General features: G+C 38.1%; 1 protein-coding gene across 1 annotated transcript; it reads left to right on the top strand.

Moving 5' to 3' along the window:
- Nucleotides 1-1,283: 1,283 nt before the first annotated feature.
- Nucleotides 1,284-20,075, top strand: LOC140233639 (T-complex protein 1 subunit delta-like). Its single transcript, XM_072313747.1, has 14 exons — nucleotides 1,284-1,485; nucleotides 5,664-5,716; nucleotides 6,045-6,134; nucleotides 8,497-8,605; nucleotides 9,533-9,675; nucleotides 10,508-10,629; nucleotides 11,178-11,313; nucleotides 12,065-12,204; nucleotides 13,785-13,881; nucleotides 14,743-14,850; nucleotides 16,236-16,366; nucleotides 16,832-17,066; nucleotides 17,585-17,698; nucleotides 18,183-20,075. The coding sequence occupies exons 1-14, from the start codon at nucleotides 1,383-1,385 to the stop codon at nucleotides 18,195-18,197; spliced, it is 1,596 nt and encodes a 531-aa protein (XP_072169848.1). The 5' UTR covers nucleotides 1,284-1,382; the 3' UTR covers nucleotides 18,198-20,075.
- Nucleotides 20,076-20,463: the final 388 nt, after the last annotated feature.

Raw genomic sequence — 20,463 nt, 5'->3', positions numbered from 1 at the left:
TATATATATATATATATATATATATATATATATATATATATATATATATATATATATATATATATATATATATATATATATATATATATATATATATATATATATATATATAATGTATGTATATATATATATATATATATAGTTATATGTACTGTATATATATATATATATATATATATATATATATATGTATATTCATGTTCATATATGTATGTGTATATTTGTTTTTAAACAATGTATATATAAGGTGATATACATAGGTCTATGTATACATCTCGCAACTACAGACACAAGATGACAGGGAATAGCCCATAACACAGAATCAATTTTATAAGTCAAGCATAGGCTATGTGCTATCTATGTGCTATATGTCACTTTTTATGTCTGTTTGTCTCCTCTTCTCTCCCTTATATGTCTATTTTCCCTTATTTCTATATTTCCCTCCTTTGATGTGCGTGGAGACATTCATTTTTTGTAATATGTGCTACTGGCAGTATATAGGAATGTTTATTGTTATTATTATTATTATTGTTATTATTATCATTATTATTATTATTATTATTATTATTATTATTATTATTATTATTGTTGTTGTTGTTGTTGTTGTTATTATCATCACCATCATCATCATTATTATTGTTATGATTATGATTATCATCATTGCTATTATCATCATTGTCATTACTTTCCTAAAACACTATCAGTAAAAAGAGTTAAGAAGAGATAAATACATGTAAATAAATGACTTATAGGGGAAGTAGGGCCTACTTATTAAAAAAGAAATCAGTAATGTTGAAATCGATGGATTATATGAGGAAAAGAAAAAAGAACATACAGAAGTTGAGGAAAAAATGAAAAGAGAAAACGTTGGAAAACAGAAATGATAACGAAAATGACGAAAATTGAAGAATATGTATCCCTGGGTCCACTGGAGACGGAAAAAGAGGGATCGACTTTTCTCGAAGTAACCTAGGGAGGACACCAATAGCTAGTCTGAATACAGTTGTTTTTACAAATGTAATATCCGCGCGCAGACCATAAAATTGACACATGCAAACAGTTTAAGCCATTTTACATTACTCTTTAGCTGATTATAAATTCTATTGAGGCTAATTGATAACTATGCACCATCTGATACCTTCTAAAGGCTTAAATAACTCATTTGATAAAGCAATAAATCAACTGAATATATACTTAGTATTTCACGTTGCACCTACCCAGTACCTGGACACTAAGCCTAGGCTGAACTCTTCGTACATGTGTGTATCTACCTGATATACCGTGTAACAAAATTGACAAGGGTGTAAATATCGTCTAATATCTACCACATCGTGCCGTAATATAGTATTTTACAATCATTTCATCACACCTTAAGAAGTAAAATGCCGGAGCAGAAAGTATCAAGGGGAGGACCCCGTCAAGGAGCATATGTCGATCGCGAAAAGCCTTCCGAAATTCGTCGGAGCAACATCACTGCAGCCAAAGGTAGACTTGCAAACTTGCCAGCCAGGGTGTTTTGGGCCTTGACGACTGCTCAATACCGCTCTGTTGTACGTGCTTTTGGATAAGGGATCGATAAATCCTGTCGACGGTGGCCAATGCAATGCCGAAAAAGTGTGACAGCAATTTAGATATGAGCAAGATATGCATGTATGTGAACATGTCTAGGTCTTCAATTGGACTTTCTGGTACCAATTATTGAAAGCAGAATGTTCTGAGAATGATTGGATTCCATTCAATTTAGGCCTAAATTTAATTTTACCTTTTCGTTATTTCAAGTCGGATTGAAATGGAGACGTCAGACAACTCATAAGTATGAGTGGTACAGGGCGCAATACCCTGGGGCCTGGAACATTCGAACGTGAATTTCAAGAGAAATTAGGGGGATACAGGTGAATCACCTGAAAAAACGAGGAAAAAGGATTGAAGAAAATCCTCATTAGTGCACATAATGGTAATTAGAGGTCTAACATTAGTAATTATTGGAGTGTTAAAGCCAAAGGGTGTGTACAGTTCTGGTTGAGGTGAGGATTTGGCTTTAAACGTTTTGCGAGATGGATCTATTCAGAAACCACTCTGAGATGTCAAAGTAGGGTGTCTGTAGCATTTTTGCAACTTTTGAAATTCTATAAAAGGTGGATTATAAACTATTTCATATGAAAGAAAAATATGTCATTAGCATATATTTCAAATTTCATGGCAAAATAATTATTCTATCTCGAGAAATTCAACTTTCAAATCACTGCAATATTACAACTTTTTTTTGACGAGCACGCACGAAAATGTGTCCAAATCATGTTTGCAAACAAGGCCGATAAGTAGCATTCGCGTGCAGATCGCCAGCGACCGGTTAATGAGCGTACAGCGGATTGCTAAAACGCGTAACCAGCGCAGAAGCCACTCCCCCTCGTGTCGTCATAATACATGTTGTGCGTACGTATACAGCGCTCAGCGTTGTGAATGAATACGTAGCGCATGCATTCCGGCGCGGCCCAGCCAACATCGTCGGACGAGCTAGCGAGCGTGCATTTGAGTGTATTATTGTACTGCGTACTACCTACACACTGTACACACACGCTATATGCGCTGCACTACGTACGTACGTGTGTACACATCATGTACAAGCTGGCTACTGAATGCGACGACTACATAACACGTCGATGCTGTCGAGATCTATGGCAGTTCATGTGAAAATGTTATATGGCTATTTAGCCATGAATGCCACTTTACCACCATTCGTGGCTGAAGAGTATAGCTTCCAAAATCGTTGCCTGCCCTTTTTTGTCAATTGGAAGTTCAGTCGTAAAAATCGGTATTTGTACCTACCTTCCACCGCGGTACCGCTTCACAATTGACTTGCCTGATATGGAGCGTTGTGTAGCCTAGGCCTATCTGTTGTGCTGCATAAGATCGCGAGAAAGACTGTAACTCGTGCATCGTTAGTGCACTTTTCTATTGAAGTATCAAAAAGAAATAAATATGACTTTACATGGTCATTCATTTGGATTGATAACTCATACATTGTAGGCCTGTTATGATCATTATCAATCCAGTAATAGTACATGTAACGTTACTTTGACTACGTTGAAACTGATGCGCCAGGTGGTTTACGAGCGTGTTACATACATGCACATTGTGAATGCTGGGCAATCGTAACCCGGTACGGTACCCATAGAACTCTGTGCTGTAGAACTATCGCAAGCGAAGCGACGTGACAGCTAGCTAGCTAGCTCAGTCTGTTTTCAGTGGCACGGATGTGCGCGCACGTACTCGCAAGTAGACACACACACAGCAGCGATCTAGCGAACTAACGTTACATTGTATGTATGTAAATACAGCTCTATGCGGTAGACACACTGCTGACCTACACGTGTAGGTCCGTGAGATACTAGTACACACACACACACACACACAGCGCGCGAGCTAGCTGCATGCGTGCCATGTGGCGGCGAATGCGTGTAGATTTACATATTTATGAGCGTATTTGCTCGGACGTTACTATGGTTGTTGCATACGAAGCCACGCCTAACACGTTCGCTGAGATCAAAAAGTTATTGCAAGGGGTATCTTCTAGGCAATATCCCCGGTCCAAGACGTGGAGCTAGCGAAAAACTGACCTCACCATCGGATTCAGCACATCCTAAACTACTCGCATGCCACACGCTGGTACAAGTAGCGAAGCAGACGCCGAGATATCGAGATAGGTGTGATTCTAACGACATTTACACCAATTTATCGTCGGAGTCATGTACCAGCGCTTTGACAGATTATGGAGCAAAACTTCCTCTTTCATATGATACCAAATTTGTTAGGATTCGATAGCGGCATGGACCGGGGATTTTGCAATAAATGCGATTTTTTAGCACAAAACGCGGGGTCAAAACAGCGTAGGCGCGCGACTCCATTGTGTTCTACGGGGCTTGCGTGTTGTAAGATAGGGGCGCGTTTTGTCCGAAGGTTGGCAGTGCGCGATCAGACACCCTAGTCAAAGAGCATGCAATTCTAAGGGGTATCAAAAGTTTATTTGATGAAAATCGGTTTTGAAATGGCCAAGATATCCAAGAACAAGGTGAAACAAAGAGATCTTAAAAGTTGTGGCCTGTCGCCTTTTTAGTTTTATCATTATCACTTTTTTGGATATCTCGGCCATTTGAAAACCAATTTTCATCAAATAAACATTGAATCCTTATTAAAATTACATGCTCTTTCGTATTTCATATAGAAGTCTACCGGTAAGGTTTCTCATTATCTCACTTAGGAATGTTCAAAACATGAATCCCCACCTAAACCTGTACTGTACAGTCCCTTTAACATGGTATTTTTATTTGCCATTCTCTTGATTTATGAGCTTTTCAATAGAAAAACGGGTGGTCTATTGAAATGATGAGCTTGCGCTGGTACACAGTAAAAAAAAAAAATGTCGCATTTGTTGCTGAGCATTCCGCGCATATGGTTGACCCCGGCACAGGGCGCTGTAACAAGTAATCTTTTAGACCATCTCCGCGAGATGCTAATCGCCATTTTGAACATATCAGTTTGTCACATAAATAAAATGATCTGCACATGCGCGAATGAATATTCATTTCAGTTCTCAACTAGCCATCCTGGTTTTTTTTTCCACACGCATACATTGCGTATTATAATAATTATGTGCTACGTTTTATCCATACCCGATCGACAGCAAGGCTGTTGCGCATGCGCTGTGTAAGTTAGTTGTACTACGATACGAAGTGTGGAGGGACTAAAACCTCGGATAAACTCTTTCACTGGGCTATTAAAACAGATCATATTGTAAATCGATTTCCACGGCTCTGATTGGAAGTATCTTATCTAACAGTATGGCTACGAATTTCAGTGTTAAACCCTGTATTTTGGTCTCGGGTCACCAAAATGCTAAGCCATATCGAGCGGTTCTTCGATAGCCATAGGATAGTATAGGGCTGCCATGCGAACCCGACTCGGTACGGGTTGGGGTCACTGGTGCGGTTAGCGTATGGTATGAGTCGATAATCTGAACCTGGGGGATATGAATCTGGTATTTTCTGCCTCGAGTGAGGTGAAATTATGGTGAAACTGAGGGATATTTTTTACAAGGTATTTAAAAGTGGTTGATGAGTAGTACAGTAGTAGGTCCAACTAGATCTAGTCTAGATCTATAGGTACCTCTGATCGATCTACACTGTTACAGTTACACCACCATCATGAAAATAACCAATGTTTCATACATTAAAGTCTAAACAACTTTGCTTTGTTAAAATGGTTCCACTTCATTCTCATCATCTTATTTATTTTCCTCTCACTTTTCTGACCTTGTCACATGTTTAATTGCAAGTTTTCTTGAAGAAGAGCTTACTTCCTACCCCAGCCCAGGTTTACAGCCCTTGGTGGTTCAGCCTGTTCTGCTTTCAAGATAGATAGATGGCCAGAAGTGCTAGCTAGCCAGCCATGCCAGTGATGCGGCAGTGGCTAGAGCTATTAGAACAGATACAGCAGAACTCCCTTTCAGTGCTTGTCAGTCCTTGTAGTTGTATGTACCAAATACATAATACTTGCGTTTTGTCATTGTGTTACTGTATTGTAAAAGCAATTGATTTCGGTAGGAATTGATCACATCAAATTTTGTTGATACTTTTCTCACGCAATCCCTTTCTTCTCATTTGCAGCTGTTGCAGATGCTGTCAGAACCAGCTTAGGGCCACGTGGCATGGATAAAATGGTGAGTACTTATCTTCACTGGTAGAACTTGTAGAAATTTTATGATGTTTTTACTGCCTTTGCAGTGGTATTGTTTGTTTTTTACGAAACTTATTTTGCTTGCTTCATTTTGTTGTTTTTTTTGTTGTTGCTTTGTTTATACCTTATTTCATTGATATTTTTTGTCTCTGTTGGGAAATGGATGTCAAGTGTTGTCAAAATATGATTGCTTCAAATATTTCTATCTAAAGCAAAATCCACACAGGGATACTGAATGGAATGAAATGCACTTGTAAACGTAGCTGCTGAGCTATTGATTAAGCCTTGTCTTCTCATGTTCTTGGTTTCAGATCCAGGATGCCAAGGGAGATGTTACCATCACCAACGATGGTGCGACAATCCTCAAGCAAATGCAGGTGTTGCATCCAGCAGCTAAAATGGTATGATGTTATTCATTGTGATAGAACCTCTTGTTGAATTTGTTAGCTGGCAAGTGGGATAATAAACAGGTAAATAACATTAAAAATGTGTTTGGAAATGCTGAAACATGCTTGTTTACCGATAAAATTTCAGGACTTTTATGGTAATATGTGCATTGTGATGACTGAAATTTTAAGCACTGCAATGAATGAACTTTGTGGCACATCATGATAACTGCCAGTGTACAACTGTAGCTCAAGTTGTAATAAATTAGCCTCAATCGAATTGAAATATGACAAAAGTAATTGCTGATAAGGCCTGGTATAATGAAGAGGATAGATGTTGAATACTATCAACAGTAAGAAATATTTAAAGGTAAGCATGCGCATAATGAGTTGTTTTGAACTTAATGCTGAATGCAATCGGCTCAATGCTGTTTCATGTTGATTAGTCCATGGGCCAGGCCAGATATTGGTACCATCTGGGGTGGCAAAACCTTTTTGGTGTCATTTTGTTTGTCGGGCATAGATATGCTTATCAAGCTATGATAGCATTTCCAAATGAGTAGCTTAGTCCTAATAAATGAATTTTTAACCCGTTTGGTTTCGCTGTTATATCCCTTTACTTCTGAATCGAAGCTAACCGCTATAGAAAGAAGAGCACTGTCTTCTGTATGTCCACAGGTGTTCTGTTGTAAACGCGGTGCGCTTAGTCTTTATTCAAGGCAGCGAAGGGAATATCCAAGGGTTATGATGTCCACAGCGCTTAGTCTTTATTCAAGACGGCGAAGGGAATATCCACAGCTAATGATACAGTGTATATCCCTTTATCTAAAAAGCAAAAAAAAACAAACAACAAAAACAAACAAACAAACAAACAATTCCTAGTGGATTTTGCCGTATTTTTCAATTATTCATCATTTTCCGGTGAAAACGCTACGGTGAAAACGCTAATGCCACGCCACTGTCGCTTTATTTCCATCCAAAAATAAAAGATATTTGGCATTGGTCGGGTTGATGGCTGAAATCTATGACTAAGCTACTACTCTGGAAATGCTATTATAGCAAAATAATATTCCTTAGATATACGCCATTTCAAAATGCACAACTAGAACTTGCCACCTCAGGTGGTACCAGTAACCCATTTTTCGGGTCTTGGCCGATGGACTAATTGTGTGACAATTGTTTCCGTGTCTGTGTGTGTGTGTGTGTGTGTGTGTGTGTGTTTGTCTGATTAACAACAATATCAGTTCTGGTAAACACTGCAAAGAAACAACAACAACAAAACAAAACAATGTACCGTTATCATATCTAAAGTTACTAATAAAACGAATTATCTATGCTGTTTTTATACTACCCTCTCAACAAATACATCAGTTTTAAACAAAAATCACTCTGCTCATTTACAATAGTATTTATTATTACGTATTGTAGTGTACTGGTTCATTGTTTGATGGAAATAAAGCTACATTGGCGTGGCATTAGTGTTTTCACCTCAGCGTTTTTTAGATAAAGTGATATACACTGTATCATAGGCTTTGGATATTCCCTTCGCCGTCTTGAATAACGACAAAACGCACCGCGTTTAGCTCTGGACAGCGTCACCCTTTGGATATTCCCTTCGCCACCTTGAATAAATACTAAGCGCACCGCGTTTACAACAGAACACCTGTGGACATACCATGAGCTCCATGGACATACAGAAGACCGTGCTCTTGTTTCTATAGCGGTTAGCCTCGATTCAGAAGTATAGGGATATAAAAACGAGACCAAATTGGTTAAAAATTCATTTATTAGGACTAAGCTACTCATTTGGAAATGCTATCATAGCTTGATAAGCATATCTATGCCCAACAAACAAAATGACACCAAAAAGGTATTGCCACCTGAGATGGTACCAATAACCAATTTTTTGCCTCTTGGCCCATGGACTAGATGATGTATGTTGACCATAATTACTAGGATTTGGGTATGATCTGAATATTCAATTTATGGAGACTTGGTAAAGAACTACAAAGAGTTGACAGTAGTGGTGACATTGATAGATATTTTGACTGAATTGGAAGACGTGTTGAGCAACCACAAAGTTAATTGCATATCTTCACAGCAGGACCGCTGGTAAGTAAAAGGCTGAATTACGTTCACAAAACAGTACATGCTGTACATGGTCTAGTGAAAAAGTATTGATTGTAAAAGTCTACATACATGTGTACCACAATGTGCAGGCATTTTAATGGACTTTGTTATTGCTTGTACTTTTTAGTATGTTATTTTGTTGGTTTTGAGGTAATCTTGAACATGTTGGGATGTGAGGTATGTCCCTAAATGACAACCTATGAGATATTCTGAAATGCTTACACCTTCAGAACTTATTTCCTTGCAGTTGGTTGAGCTGTCCAAGGCTCAAGATGTTGAAGCTGGAGATGGGACTACTTCTGTTGTGGTCATCGCTGGAAGTTTGCTGGAGGCTGCAGCAAGACTTTTGGACAAGGGTGAGAATATCGGAATGGTGGATACATTGTCTCCATGATGGTGCCAATTGCTTGTGTCTTGACGGCAATATGATGTAACACAGTTTAGTATGCTTAATGTGTGCAATTTTTTTCCATATTTTAACCATATCTGGTATTTGAAGGAATTTTTTTTTTGTTTTATTTTTTTATTTTTATTTTTTTTTTAATCTACATATGCTTGAAGCTCCAAAGTAGGTGGATGAGCACTTACACCCATTGTGACATCTGGAAATCTGATCACTTTAGATAGTCTCAGAAATAGAAGGGGGAAATAATTTCTAGGAATAGGGGAATACTGGTCATGGTTGGAATATGCAGAAAAATACAGTTTGATATATAGTGATAAGACTTCGTACAGTGTATATCTTAAATAAATTGGGTTATTGCTACTTCAGAAAGGAGCCCATTGGTGCTGTCTGTATAAAGATATGTTCAGAGTTTGATGTAAAGTCAACTGCAATTAGTGAGTGCTGCAAGAGCCCAAGTATTGACTAGCAATCAAAGGCCAAGGTACTGCTTTGATGCAGGAGGGATTATTCCATTATCATTAGTTTGCCTTATTCATAGCTCTAGGAATGTGCTACGGAAGGAAGCATAAAGATGCCCTGGTATGAGACAAGCTTTGTTGTTTCCTACATTAATGCATCAAAATATTCTCCTCTCTGTTCTCTACTCTATTCTCATTATTTCTGGTTTTAGCCCAAATTTATTGTTAATGGGAGAAAATGGATAGCATTCTCTTGAATTATTATATTTTTTATTTATTTATTTATTTTTTTGTATGATGTGTTTATGTGAGAATGAGTGTGAATACAATTCACATTTACAATAGATGCAAGTGATTATGTTAAGCGGCTCAGTGACTCTCAAGTGATTAACGTCATTCATTGTGATGTAATTTGACAGGCATCCATCCAACCATCATATCGGAGTCCTTCCAGGCAGCTGCCAATAAGGCTTGTGAGATTCTGGCCACCATGGCTGTACCAGTCAATCTTGGTGAGAGGGAGGCTCTTTTGCAGAGTGCAACCACCTCCCTCAATTCAAAGGTGGGTGTTGCCCCGTCCCCGATGGGGTCAGTCGTTAACCCCCAACTCTTTGTTGGCCATGCACTGAAACTGCAGTCCACCAGATTATCTTTGTGGACACCAAATTTGACTGGTGCTCTGGATTACAGTCAGTATGTAAAGGCTGTTGCCCTCTCACATTGGTTTTTACTTCATGAAAATGCCTTGCATACAAGTTTTAGTTCATTTGCATATGTGGCATATCCTGAAATTTGCCAGTGCTTGTATGTGTGTGTGTGTGTGTGTATGTGTGCATTTGTATTGAAATGTAATGTGTGTATTTTTTGCATAAAATCAAAGACAGAAATTGATTAATGTGCCGTAAGTCAAACATGGAGAGCAGTGAGTTAGAGGCCCTTCTATGTGTCACCAAAGTTATACCTTCTTAAACATGTATTACATTTTGGCAATAACACAATGCAAGACATATCTTGTTTGTTTTGGAATTGAACAGGTTTTGTTAAAAATCATGTCTGGCAGCCAAAGGCTGAATTGCACATGTTTTACAATCATTAATCATAAAAACATGTTATTTCAGTGCTCTGTACAAAGAATGATATAAAGACATGATGTATATATATATATATATATATATATATATATATATATATATATATATATTAAAAAATAAATAAAAAAAAATTAAAAATAATTACGGTGGTCACATTTGGCAAATCACAAGAAGTGATTAATCAATAAGGGTACCAGCCCAATCAATTCTAAATTTCTAAAATTGCTTTAACTACTCCTCTAACTGAAAACTGATGAAAGATGATTTAGAGATTAATGGGTTGAAGACCTTTTCTTGTTCTAGGTTGTGTCACAGTACTCCAGTCTTCTGGCTCCCATTGCCGTGGATGCAGTTCTTCAAGTGATTGACCCGGCCACTGCCAGCAATGTGGACCTCCAGGACATCAAGGTCATTCAGAAATTAGGGTAGGTTGAGTCCTGCTGTGAATAGGTTGAATGCTCAGTGGGTTTTATTAACCAGTGATCTTTGAAAGTCAGTCATAAATCTCCTAAAGATGGCATATGATGAATCAACAAAGCAAGCACTGTCAGTATACAAGAAATCCTATGCCTGCCTGAAAGAAATTTCTAAACCCTGAAAGGTCTGTCATCACAAGATCTATCAAATTTTCATTTGCAAAGACTATAGGAATGATAGATTCTTGTGTATTAAAAAAAAAAAAAGTCCAAAAAAAAGTCCAAAAAAAATCATGCCATTTTAATGATATATATAGAGATATTTGGTTAAAGGCTAATTCATTCAGACTGCTAAAGCACTGGATTTTCTCGTTGTCAGGTGATATTAGAAATGAAAATGCACCCATTATCCCAATGTCCCCATTGCTTTGTAATCTGGAGGTGTCATTGCACTGAAAGTGTTTAAGGGATACTTGTGAAAAATCAACTCAAGACCCGAGTATAATTATTCTGCTGTACATGATATATCGATGATGATTATTTGTCTTTTTGTACAGTGGTACTATTGAAGACACAGAGCTGGTAAATGGACTTGTGTTCAGTCAGCGAGCAGCAGGGACAGCTGGGCCCAGCAAGGTGGAGAAGGCTCGCATAGGTCTCATCCAGTTCTGTCTGTCTGCTCCAAAGACTGATGTAAGTTAACCTTCTGTGGCCCAACCATGGACACTGCACTATTCCATGATATGTGATCTAGACCTGAAAATCAACTAGTAAAAATATCAAACTTGAATGCAATAATTAATGATGCTCATGTTTGCTTTCTGAAGGCACATGTAATTTCCTATTCTTCAAATATATGACTATTGTTTGATTTACTGATACACATTTACTAAATATGCTACTTGCATGTTGTCATCAGCATACGGATAGGTAAGGTGTGAAATACAGTGGCAGCAAGGTTAGTTTGACACTTGCACACATATGATAGTGTTGTTCACTGTACACTTTTATCATGAATATTTGTGATTGTAATATCTGAGAGGTCAAATCTTTTATTTATAGACCAAAGCAATGAACATAGTGCAGAAGAAAGACCTATTTCTCGAGATTGTGTTGTGTTTTTTACAACCTAAAATTTACTGCTTCAAGATTTGCATACAGGCAGTGCTCCAAAAGATTTATCAGGATAGCCAGAAATCTTACTTTCTCTCCAAAAAGGAGGAAATTGGTTTTATGTTTAGTTCGTTTAGGATGTTACATGCCTAAATCGGGCATTTTCTTGTGTGCTGTAGGTTTGCTGAATGTTGTCTTTAACTACTCATCAACCAGACAAAAATGTGTGTCACATCACATGCCCTTGAAATGAGTATCAATGGTTAGCAAGTTCATAGAAATGTTCAAAGACTTGAGAATATGGTGTGCCACCCCCCCCCCCCCTTCACAGATGGACAATCAGGTGGTGGTATCAGACTACACCCAGATGGACAGAGTTCTCCGGGAGGAGAGGGCATACATTCTTAACCTTGTCAAGCAGATTAAGAAGGCAGGCTGCAATGTGCTTCTCATTCAGAAGTCAATCCTCAGGTAAAGACATGACAAGTTTTTGAAGTCTGCACTTCTGCTTAGAGTAAGGTATATGAAAGCTAGCTACAGTGTGTTTCTCATGCAGAAGTCAACCCTAAGATTAGACACTGAAGCTCTTTGGTGTTCACAGTCCTGCTTAGAGTAATGATTTGTGACCCGCTACAACAAAATGATCCTAAAGTCGGGCGAGGTCGATTATTTGAAAATTGCATGATATAATCCCCTAATCTTTCTGCTTTAAATTGATATAGAACACATTTTATAAAAATAATCGGCTGCGGAGATATCGACGTTTAAAAGAGAGCATGTTGAGACGTCTGGAAAATCACTGTTTCGAGAAAAGCGCCCTAAAAGTCTTCCTTTCGACGCAATCGCGATCAAGGGACACGCAAGTCAGTTTTCACCTCTGGACAATAGAAGGTAAGCCCTAGCAACCCCCGAAGAGTTCATTCAAGCACATCAGCGTCGGCGGTCTCCTCACCAACCAATCAGTGACCAGGATGTGTGAAGCGGCTGATCATAGCGCACCCCGCCCGCACGCACCAGTCGACTGGGCAGTGTGCGAGCTTGACGCTTCGGTTAGCAGCAAGCAGCAAACTGACCAATGAGATCTTTTTGGTCGTTGTTAGGGGCGGAACCTATCTGTGGCGCTCAATCCAAATTTTCGAACCAGTTTCTGCTTCGTTGAAACGCCAAAAAAACATGGCTCAGAAAAACGCTATTTTTTTATCTTTCCTTTGATCATTTTGCTTCAAAATTTCGACAGATGATAGAAGACATGTTAGACTCCAATAATATATCAAAATCAGAAAATCGTAAGTTTTGACCAATTTTAATGCTCTGACTTCAAACTCGATTTTCACGGCTTCGACCGTGCGCGACTTTAGGACCTTTTTGTTGTAGCGGGTCACATTCAGAGGTTCTAAGGAGTGGGATGGCAGTGTGCCTCTTTTGCAGAATTTCTTTTCGCCACTTGGAGATTAAAACTTCATCATGTTCAAGGTTCTGTGTAGAGTAGCAATTTCAAGCAAGTTGTAATCCACTCTTGTCAGATACATCCTTATGCAGAATTGAGCCCAAAAAGTTGAAAAATTAGTGTGCTTGTGTTGGAAAAAACTTTTCTTGAAAGCTTGAGAAGTGCTAATGAAAGTCATAAGTATTTAGCAACTAACTCATAACATGATAACGTCTACCCCAAGAAGGATTTGAATGTTATAGTGATCATGTTTATTTATCACGCGTTGATAGTATATTGCTCCAGTAATACCATTTAGTCATTTATGCTCTCACATGGAGTGCAAGAGGTAGTGAACGTCAGTTTGTCTTCCACACGTCAGCCCATTTGTTTGTTCTTTCATATTGTTGCCACTGATAGAGCATTTGACAAAACTACTCGATGAACATTGACGAGCCTTGCACAAGCAAGACTTGGTACTATTGGAGACTAGACTGAACTTGCTGATTTGAGAGACTGTATTTCTTTTGAAGGAAACATGGCCCAAAAAATGATTCATACCATGTCTCTTTTTAAGTAGGTATGTGATGAACATCAGTTTATGTGCCTTTTCACTATTCCACAGAGATGCAATCAGCGACCTGGCCCTACATTTTCTACACAAGATGAAGATCATGGTGGTGAAGGACATAGAAAGAGAGGACATTGAGTTTGTCTGCAAGGTGAGATTACGTTGACCGTTACCTCAGTAGTTGGTTTTCTGTCAAACATACATTGCATACATTGCATAAATTAAAGATACATTAAAGATGAACTTGGCCCCTTTTTAAGTTGGCTGTCATTAGTAGAGTAAAATCAAGCAAACAGCAGTGTAGGTTCCACTGATGTCTTTCAACAAGTAAGAAAGTAATGGTTTCAAGTTCATTATATCATAATTATCATTTCAGCGAAGGGCATATGCGAATTAGAAGATGTGATGCTGTCCTTGCCTCTCACAAGATTCTTGCTGACTTGCACACAAGTCTTCTCTCAAATTTCTATGTAAAATTGAATTCAAATGAATAAATATGTGCAGTAGAGTAAATATACTCTTGTAACTGGAAATTACAGTTTTTAGCTCACTGACCCCCCCCCCAAAAAAAAAAAAAAAAAAAAAAAATTAATGAATGAAAAATATGCAAACCAATGTGAGAGCTGTCAGTGTGAGAGGTTTGCTTTAAGTTATTTGCTTAAGACTACCTCTTTCCCCAACAGCCACAGAATGGACTCGGCAATATTGCTGACATTTCACAACTCTGCAGGGAGTATTCAAAGGAAGTTTACTGGTGCATGAATGGTTGAAACACAAATATGAATTGTAGTAGAAAAATATATGCAGTAGGGTATTCATTTATTTCTGTTTTTGTTTTCTTTTTCTTTTTTTACAAAACTCTCTACAAGACTTTTTACGTAAACTGTTTTTGACTTATTTGCATCTTCCATTCTATCTGTTTGCATTTTGACTGCCTAAGTTGTATGAAAGCAATTTTTGTCTGATTTATTTGACCATAAGCCAAATCCATCTTGCATTGATATTCTTTCAGACTATCAACTGCAAGCCCATTGCAAGCATCGATCACTTCACTCCCGAGTTCTTGGCCTCAGCTGATCTTGTTGAAGAGGTTGTCACAGGAACCAGCAAGGTTGTCAAGGTAAGTTGACTTATTGAATTTTTTTTTAACTGTGGTAGCTTTGAAACCGTGTCAATAAAAATTAGTAGTAAACAATGACAGTTTTACTATGTTTTCTCATAATTATGAACAGACTAAGAAAATACCTGGTGTTCTTTGACCGAAATGTTCTAAAAATAACCGTAGACAGATCCATTCACTTGTGACATTTTAGTAATCCTTTCTATTCAGCATGAACATTGGGAGAAAAGTGGGAGGAAAGTGAGGGAAGGGAATTTAATGAATACAATGTGTAAGATAAATACTGCAGACATCACTGCACATGATGAGTAACAAGATCCAACCCTCAGTGTGCACAACACACAGGTGCCGAGAAACACGCTGATATTACTGATGCATGTGATGTTTGAAGTTGGCAAGCTTATAGTGACTATCCCAATGAAGATGATGATGCAGTGGCGATGATAGTGATCGTTTGATAAATTTACTCAGGGTGACCTATTTAGTGTAAGCAATACTCTGCCAGAGCATTAGGCCAAAAAAAAAATAAATTGTTGCATTGGCGTAACCCGCCCGACCCTAAAAATTCCGCCGACCCCATGTTTTTTTATTATTTTTTTTGCTATCGATATCAAATATCTTGTTGATTGCGATCGCGATCGCAAAAACCCGGAAGTGGAAACGGCTCTGGGGATATCGGATGTACGAGGGAGAGATCTAGCGCCTCGCATAAGCCTTCCTTGATCAGTACGTCATCTGTTTCCAACATGGACACGTACTCTAACAAGATTTATTCAGTGTATACGTAGCATTCAGACTGTGATGTATTGTGCACAGTTTTGCCATAGGTTTCTTGTGTGGAGAACTTACACGAATCTGTATATGTGGGACTGTAATAGAGATCGCCGTGTGCGATGAAAAGATCGTACATATGGGTCAATGTGCATCTATCTTATCTAAGTCAAAATAGTAAAATATGAAGTGAAAACATTCAGGATAGGGATTTCAACATCTGTAAATTCTGTGAAGGGGTATAATTCCAGTAATATCGGCCTCATAAATGATTTGTAGAATAGATGAACGCAGCACATTCGGTGCAGCAGTTGTAACTGTTTACTGAGCTGAGCACGAGTTTTACACGTAAAATATATATGCAGGTAGCAAAAAAAAAAAAAATCCGCCCGACCGACCCTATTTGAAAATCTCATGTTACGCCAATGCAACAATTTTTTTTTTTTGGCCTTAGGCTATCATGATTCTTTTATTGCGGCTGGTACCCACTTTTACACCCAGGTCACTCAAATACCAAAACCTCTAGGGTAGCATGTAATAATCTGTCATGTACTAATTGCAAAGCCAGTATCTTAAAGTTAACATGAGCAAGCTCTGTGTATGTCTGATGATAGATCACAGGTATTGCCAACCCGGGGAAGACCATGACTGTACTTGTCCGCGGCTCCAACAAGCTGGTCCTTGAAGAGGCTGACCGCTCAATTCATGATGCCTTGTGTGTCATCAGATGCCTGGTCAAGCAGCGGTGAGTGGGATCCCAGGAAATCTTTTTTACTATATGAAAGCAACAGCTAAAAAAGAAAATGATTGTATTGTCGGACTAAGAGCATTAGTGATTCAATATCTAATGGTTCAAAAGAACCCATATCATTAATGCTCAGTTAGCAAACTGTGTGTCTCCATGGCATATTGTGCTGCTATGGGTCATTGTGTACATCACTTCAGCCAATGCTTTCTTTGTGAAGCCTTACATCTGTATCTTCATTCATTTTAGTAACCGATGGATCAATTATTGTCAGTTTCAAAGATTATGCTGCTTAAATCAGGCATGTGATGTGCAGTAACAGCATTCTTGGTGTCTGTAGAGCTAGTAGTTATATTCTTATTGATAAATGTCCAGAAGTACATGTATAATGTTTCCATATGTGTCCAAATGCTTGTGCTGGGAATGTGTAATCATGTTTGTTATTTCTTCTCTTTTGGTATGCAGATATCTGATTGCTGGTGGAGGTGCCCCAGAGATTGAAGTCTCCCTCCGCATGAACGAGTTCAGCAGGACGCTGACAGGCATGGAGGCATACTGCTTCAAGGCATTCGCCGAGGCTCTGGAAGTCATCCCCTCGACGCTGGCCGAGAATGCTGGACTGAACCCAATCAGCGTCGTCACTGAGCTCCGAAACAAGCATGCACAGGGAGAGAAGACTGCTGGCATCAATGTGAGAAAGGTGAGAAAAACGAAACGACACCAAAAGGTAGCCCAAGAGATGATCTTAACAGTAGTGATATGCATAACATTTTATCTACCTTTTGGATTCGCTTGTTGAGAAGCTCAGGCTTTTCTCACATTTCATTGTGTTAGAATAAAGGGAAGTTCAACATGGCATCAAGTCTGTTTTGAGAGTGTACTCTAATATTTTCTATTTGATTGTTCTGTTCATTAAAAGTTTGTAACTTGAATTTTTTTCCTCTTGTGTATTTATTTTCTTTATTCATTCAATTTGTATTTGTTTCTTTTAAGTTCTGGTTTTTCTTCTTTTTGGGGGGATGGGGGATCGGTTATCTTTCAGACTTACTTTGTTTCCACATGTAAGACATGGGCATGAAGCCATGCAGCATTGTATTTCTGAACATAAAATCAGCTAATGTTTATTTTTGGCATGGATCAAAGGTGAAGCTTTGACAGAACCGTCAATTTCATTGTTTTTTTCTCTCATGACTGTTAATTTGAAATTTTATGTTTTAGGGAGCAATTACCAACATCTTGGAAGAAAATGTCATTCAGCCTCTTCTGGTGTCAACGAGTGCAATTCAGCTTGCTGCAGAGACGGTCAGGAGTATCATGAAGATTGATGATATTGTAAGTACATGTACATTCCATTCACTTTGATGGTCGATGTTGAAAACAAAACCTGTAACATTACCTACTCTATGCAGCAGAAATACTATGTTTGTTTTTATTGGTGCAGAATGACATTTTGACAGTTTGAAGTGTAAATTATCAGATTCATATTGGGATAGGATACATTTTTGAAATGTGTAGAAGAATTCTGATTGTAACAAATCTCTGAAATTTGTAAACAAATGTGTGGTGGCCATGATTGTACATGTAGTTGGTACTTTATAGTGCACTCATTATTACCAAAGTTAGTGAAGAAGCAAACAATTTTAGATATTTTGATCATACTGATATATGTAGACCAGTTAATCTCCCTGGTTATGAGATTGAAGTAGGGGTTATATGTTTGAAAAGTAACAGCTCAAGAGTCAATGGGTCATGTGTAGTAATGTACAACAACTTGTATCTCTATCCGTGTCTTCTATTTTGTTTTTTATCTTTTCAGGTAAATGCTCGGTAACAACTGCCAACTTGGACAATCTGGGAAACTGCACCGTTAGTCAATGACAAGACATCAGTACCTTCGTAGACAATGACGTGACATTCATCCCAAACTACCAGAAAGTTTTCTAAGGGAGGGAGGCTGAAATGATGGGATCTTGAGTCCTCTCAAAGAAGGATTAATATTATCGGGAAATATATTATATTTGGCTGTAAGCATTGAGATGTTTCAGTCAGGCAATAGTTGATGAGGGTGGGACATCATTAGTTATTTATCATTAATTCTTATCAGGCCAGTAAATGCTGAGAGGATATGATTAGTGAAATAACATGATATAACCCATGCTACTTATAGTTACTATTGTAAGGAATTATGTTCGATGCCTACAAAAACAAAGTGAGACTTGCCTGGGAACCTTTGAATACCAACACCACCACCACAAAAAACACAAAAAAGTACAGTTATTGAAAACAAATTACATGATTGATTTTTAAATGAAGAAAATGTTTCTACTACAGTAAGGATTGTCTTTTCAGTGAAGCAAGATAATGGACTTGCAGTGCACATATTGACAGAGTTATAAACATAGTCTTTGTTGAAGTCACAGTGTGCTAATGTATTGATTCACTGTCAAGGCAGCATCAAAATGCAGTGCGAGAAAGTGTCCGTACTGGGAAAAATCCACTGGGACCAGTGATCACTGTGCCATTATTTATTTGTTATCCATGTCCATGTTAGTAAAGGAGGGACTTACAATTGTACCATCTTTCATAAGTGAGCTCAAGCTGCCCAGGTTGGGATGATTTTGATATTTAAAAAACAAACAAAAGCAAACAAGCGAACCCTGTGACTATTGAATACATGAAGCAGAATCGATTGATGTAGCCTCTCATGTTCTAGGAAAGGAAATAACTGACTACAATTAGTTCAAAGTAAATGCATAAATTGATCACATGATGATTGCCTGGACAACCAAAAATTTGTTGTGTGGTTCCTCAAGGCTTCGGCATCTCAGCACCAGTTATTAGCTGTGCAGTATTTATTCATCCATACAGTCTGTATTTGGGAACCACACAAAATAAAAAATAAACCTAGAACACTATGCTGGTATGACATATTTTATGTACTCTGTTTCACAAAGTTAGACTGCAACAATAAGCAAGTAGTCTGGTTTAGGTCAATTGCAACATATACCCAATAACATTGTTAGTTTATGCACTGTATTTCACATTGCAATTCCTCATTTAGAAAAAAAAAGAAAGAAAAGAATATACAGGGTTCTCTATAGCTCTGCTGAAAGGGGGAAAATCTTTGGTTGAGTTGAAAATTGTGAATGATATGTTTGAAAGTATTGACAGTTTGACTTCTTTGAAAGTTTAAGTAAAGTAAAAAGGAAGGGGGGTGGGGGCTGGAGAAATTTTGATTCTATTTGATGCTCCACATAAAGTTTTCCCTACCTCCATGATGAATGTGATACCATGACAGTGTTCTGTCCTTTCTCTAGTTCGAAATATGTGCTGTAACTACATACATTTATACCTGTTAATTTCACCCTCTGAATTTGATGGGATGCAGATGACATTTGATGTGGAGTTCTTGTAACTATGACACCAAACCAGCAGTGTGTAGGGGCACATCTCAGTTTGGTGCCCTGAATAATAACATGGATTGATGAGGTACTGTATGGGTGTCCGTATTGCTGTTTTTTATATTATTTCTACAATATGTAAATCTCATGTGACAAGTGTGGCGTGTTCTTTTGTATGTATCGCTTATTATACATGGCATGACAAGCAGTATGATTTGCTGAAATGTTTGCTCTTTGTAACACAAGTGAGCATGTCGGCTTTTGTGTCATTAAATGTGCTATGTGAGAAGCACAAGTGAAGTAGCAAATAGGAAGAGATTTTCATGTCTTTTTTTGCTTGGTATCTGATGTGTGTGTGATGGTAATGGGTGTTTCTTGGGATTTGACGCTGTTTTCAAGAGCCCTGTGTGGTACATGTACAATGTACATGACAACAGTAGCAATGTGGGCAGGGACTACCATATTCGCCGGTGATAAGGCCGCACTATTTTTAGCAAAAATAAAGCAGTAAAGTCGGGTTGAGGCCTATATGCCAGCACAAGCAAATTATGTACTGTATTGTCTTTCCAACTTGGAGAATCGCCTTCCTTACTGACGACACAGAGAGATCCTAATCATGTATGGGATTAGGCAAAGTGCCAATTGCTATTGTTATTGTTAGGAAACGTGTGGAAACACATAGAAATACATGTAACA

This window comes from Diadema setosum, chromosome 1, assembly GCF_964275005.1.
Source record: "Diadema setosum chromosome 1, eeDiaSeto1, whole genome shotgun sequence".
NCBI classification, from domain to species: Eukaryota; Metazoa; Echinodermata; class Echinoidea; order Diadematoida; family Diadematidae; genus Diadema; species Diadema setosum.
The sequence above is the reverse complement of the archived record's forward strand: the minus strand, read 5'-3'. Positions and strand labels throughout refer to the sequence as shown.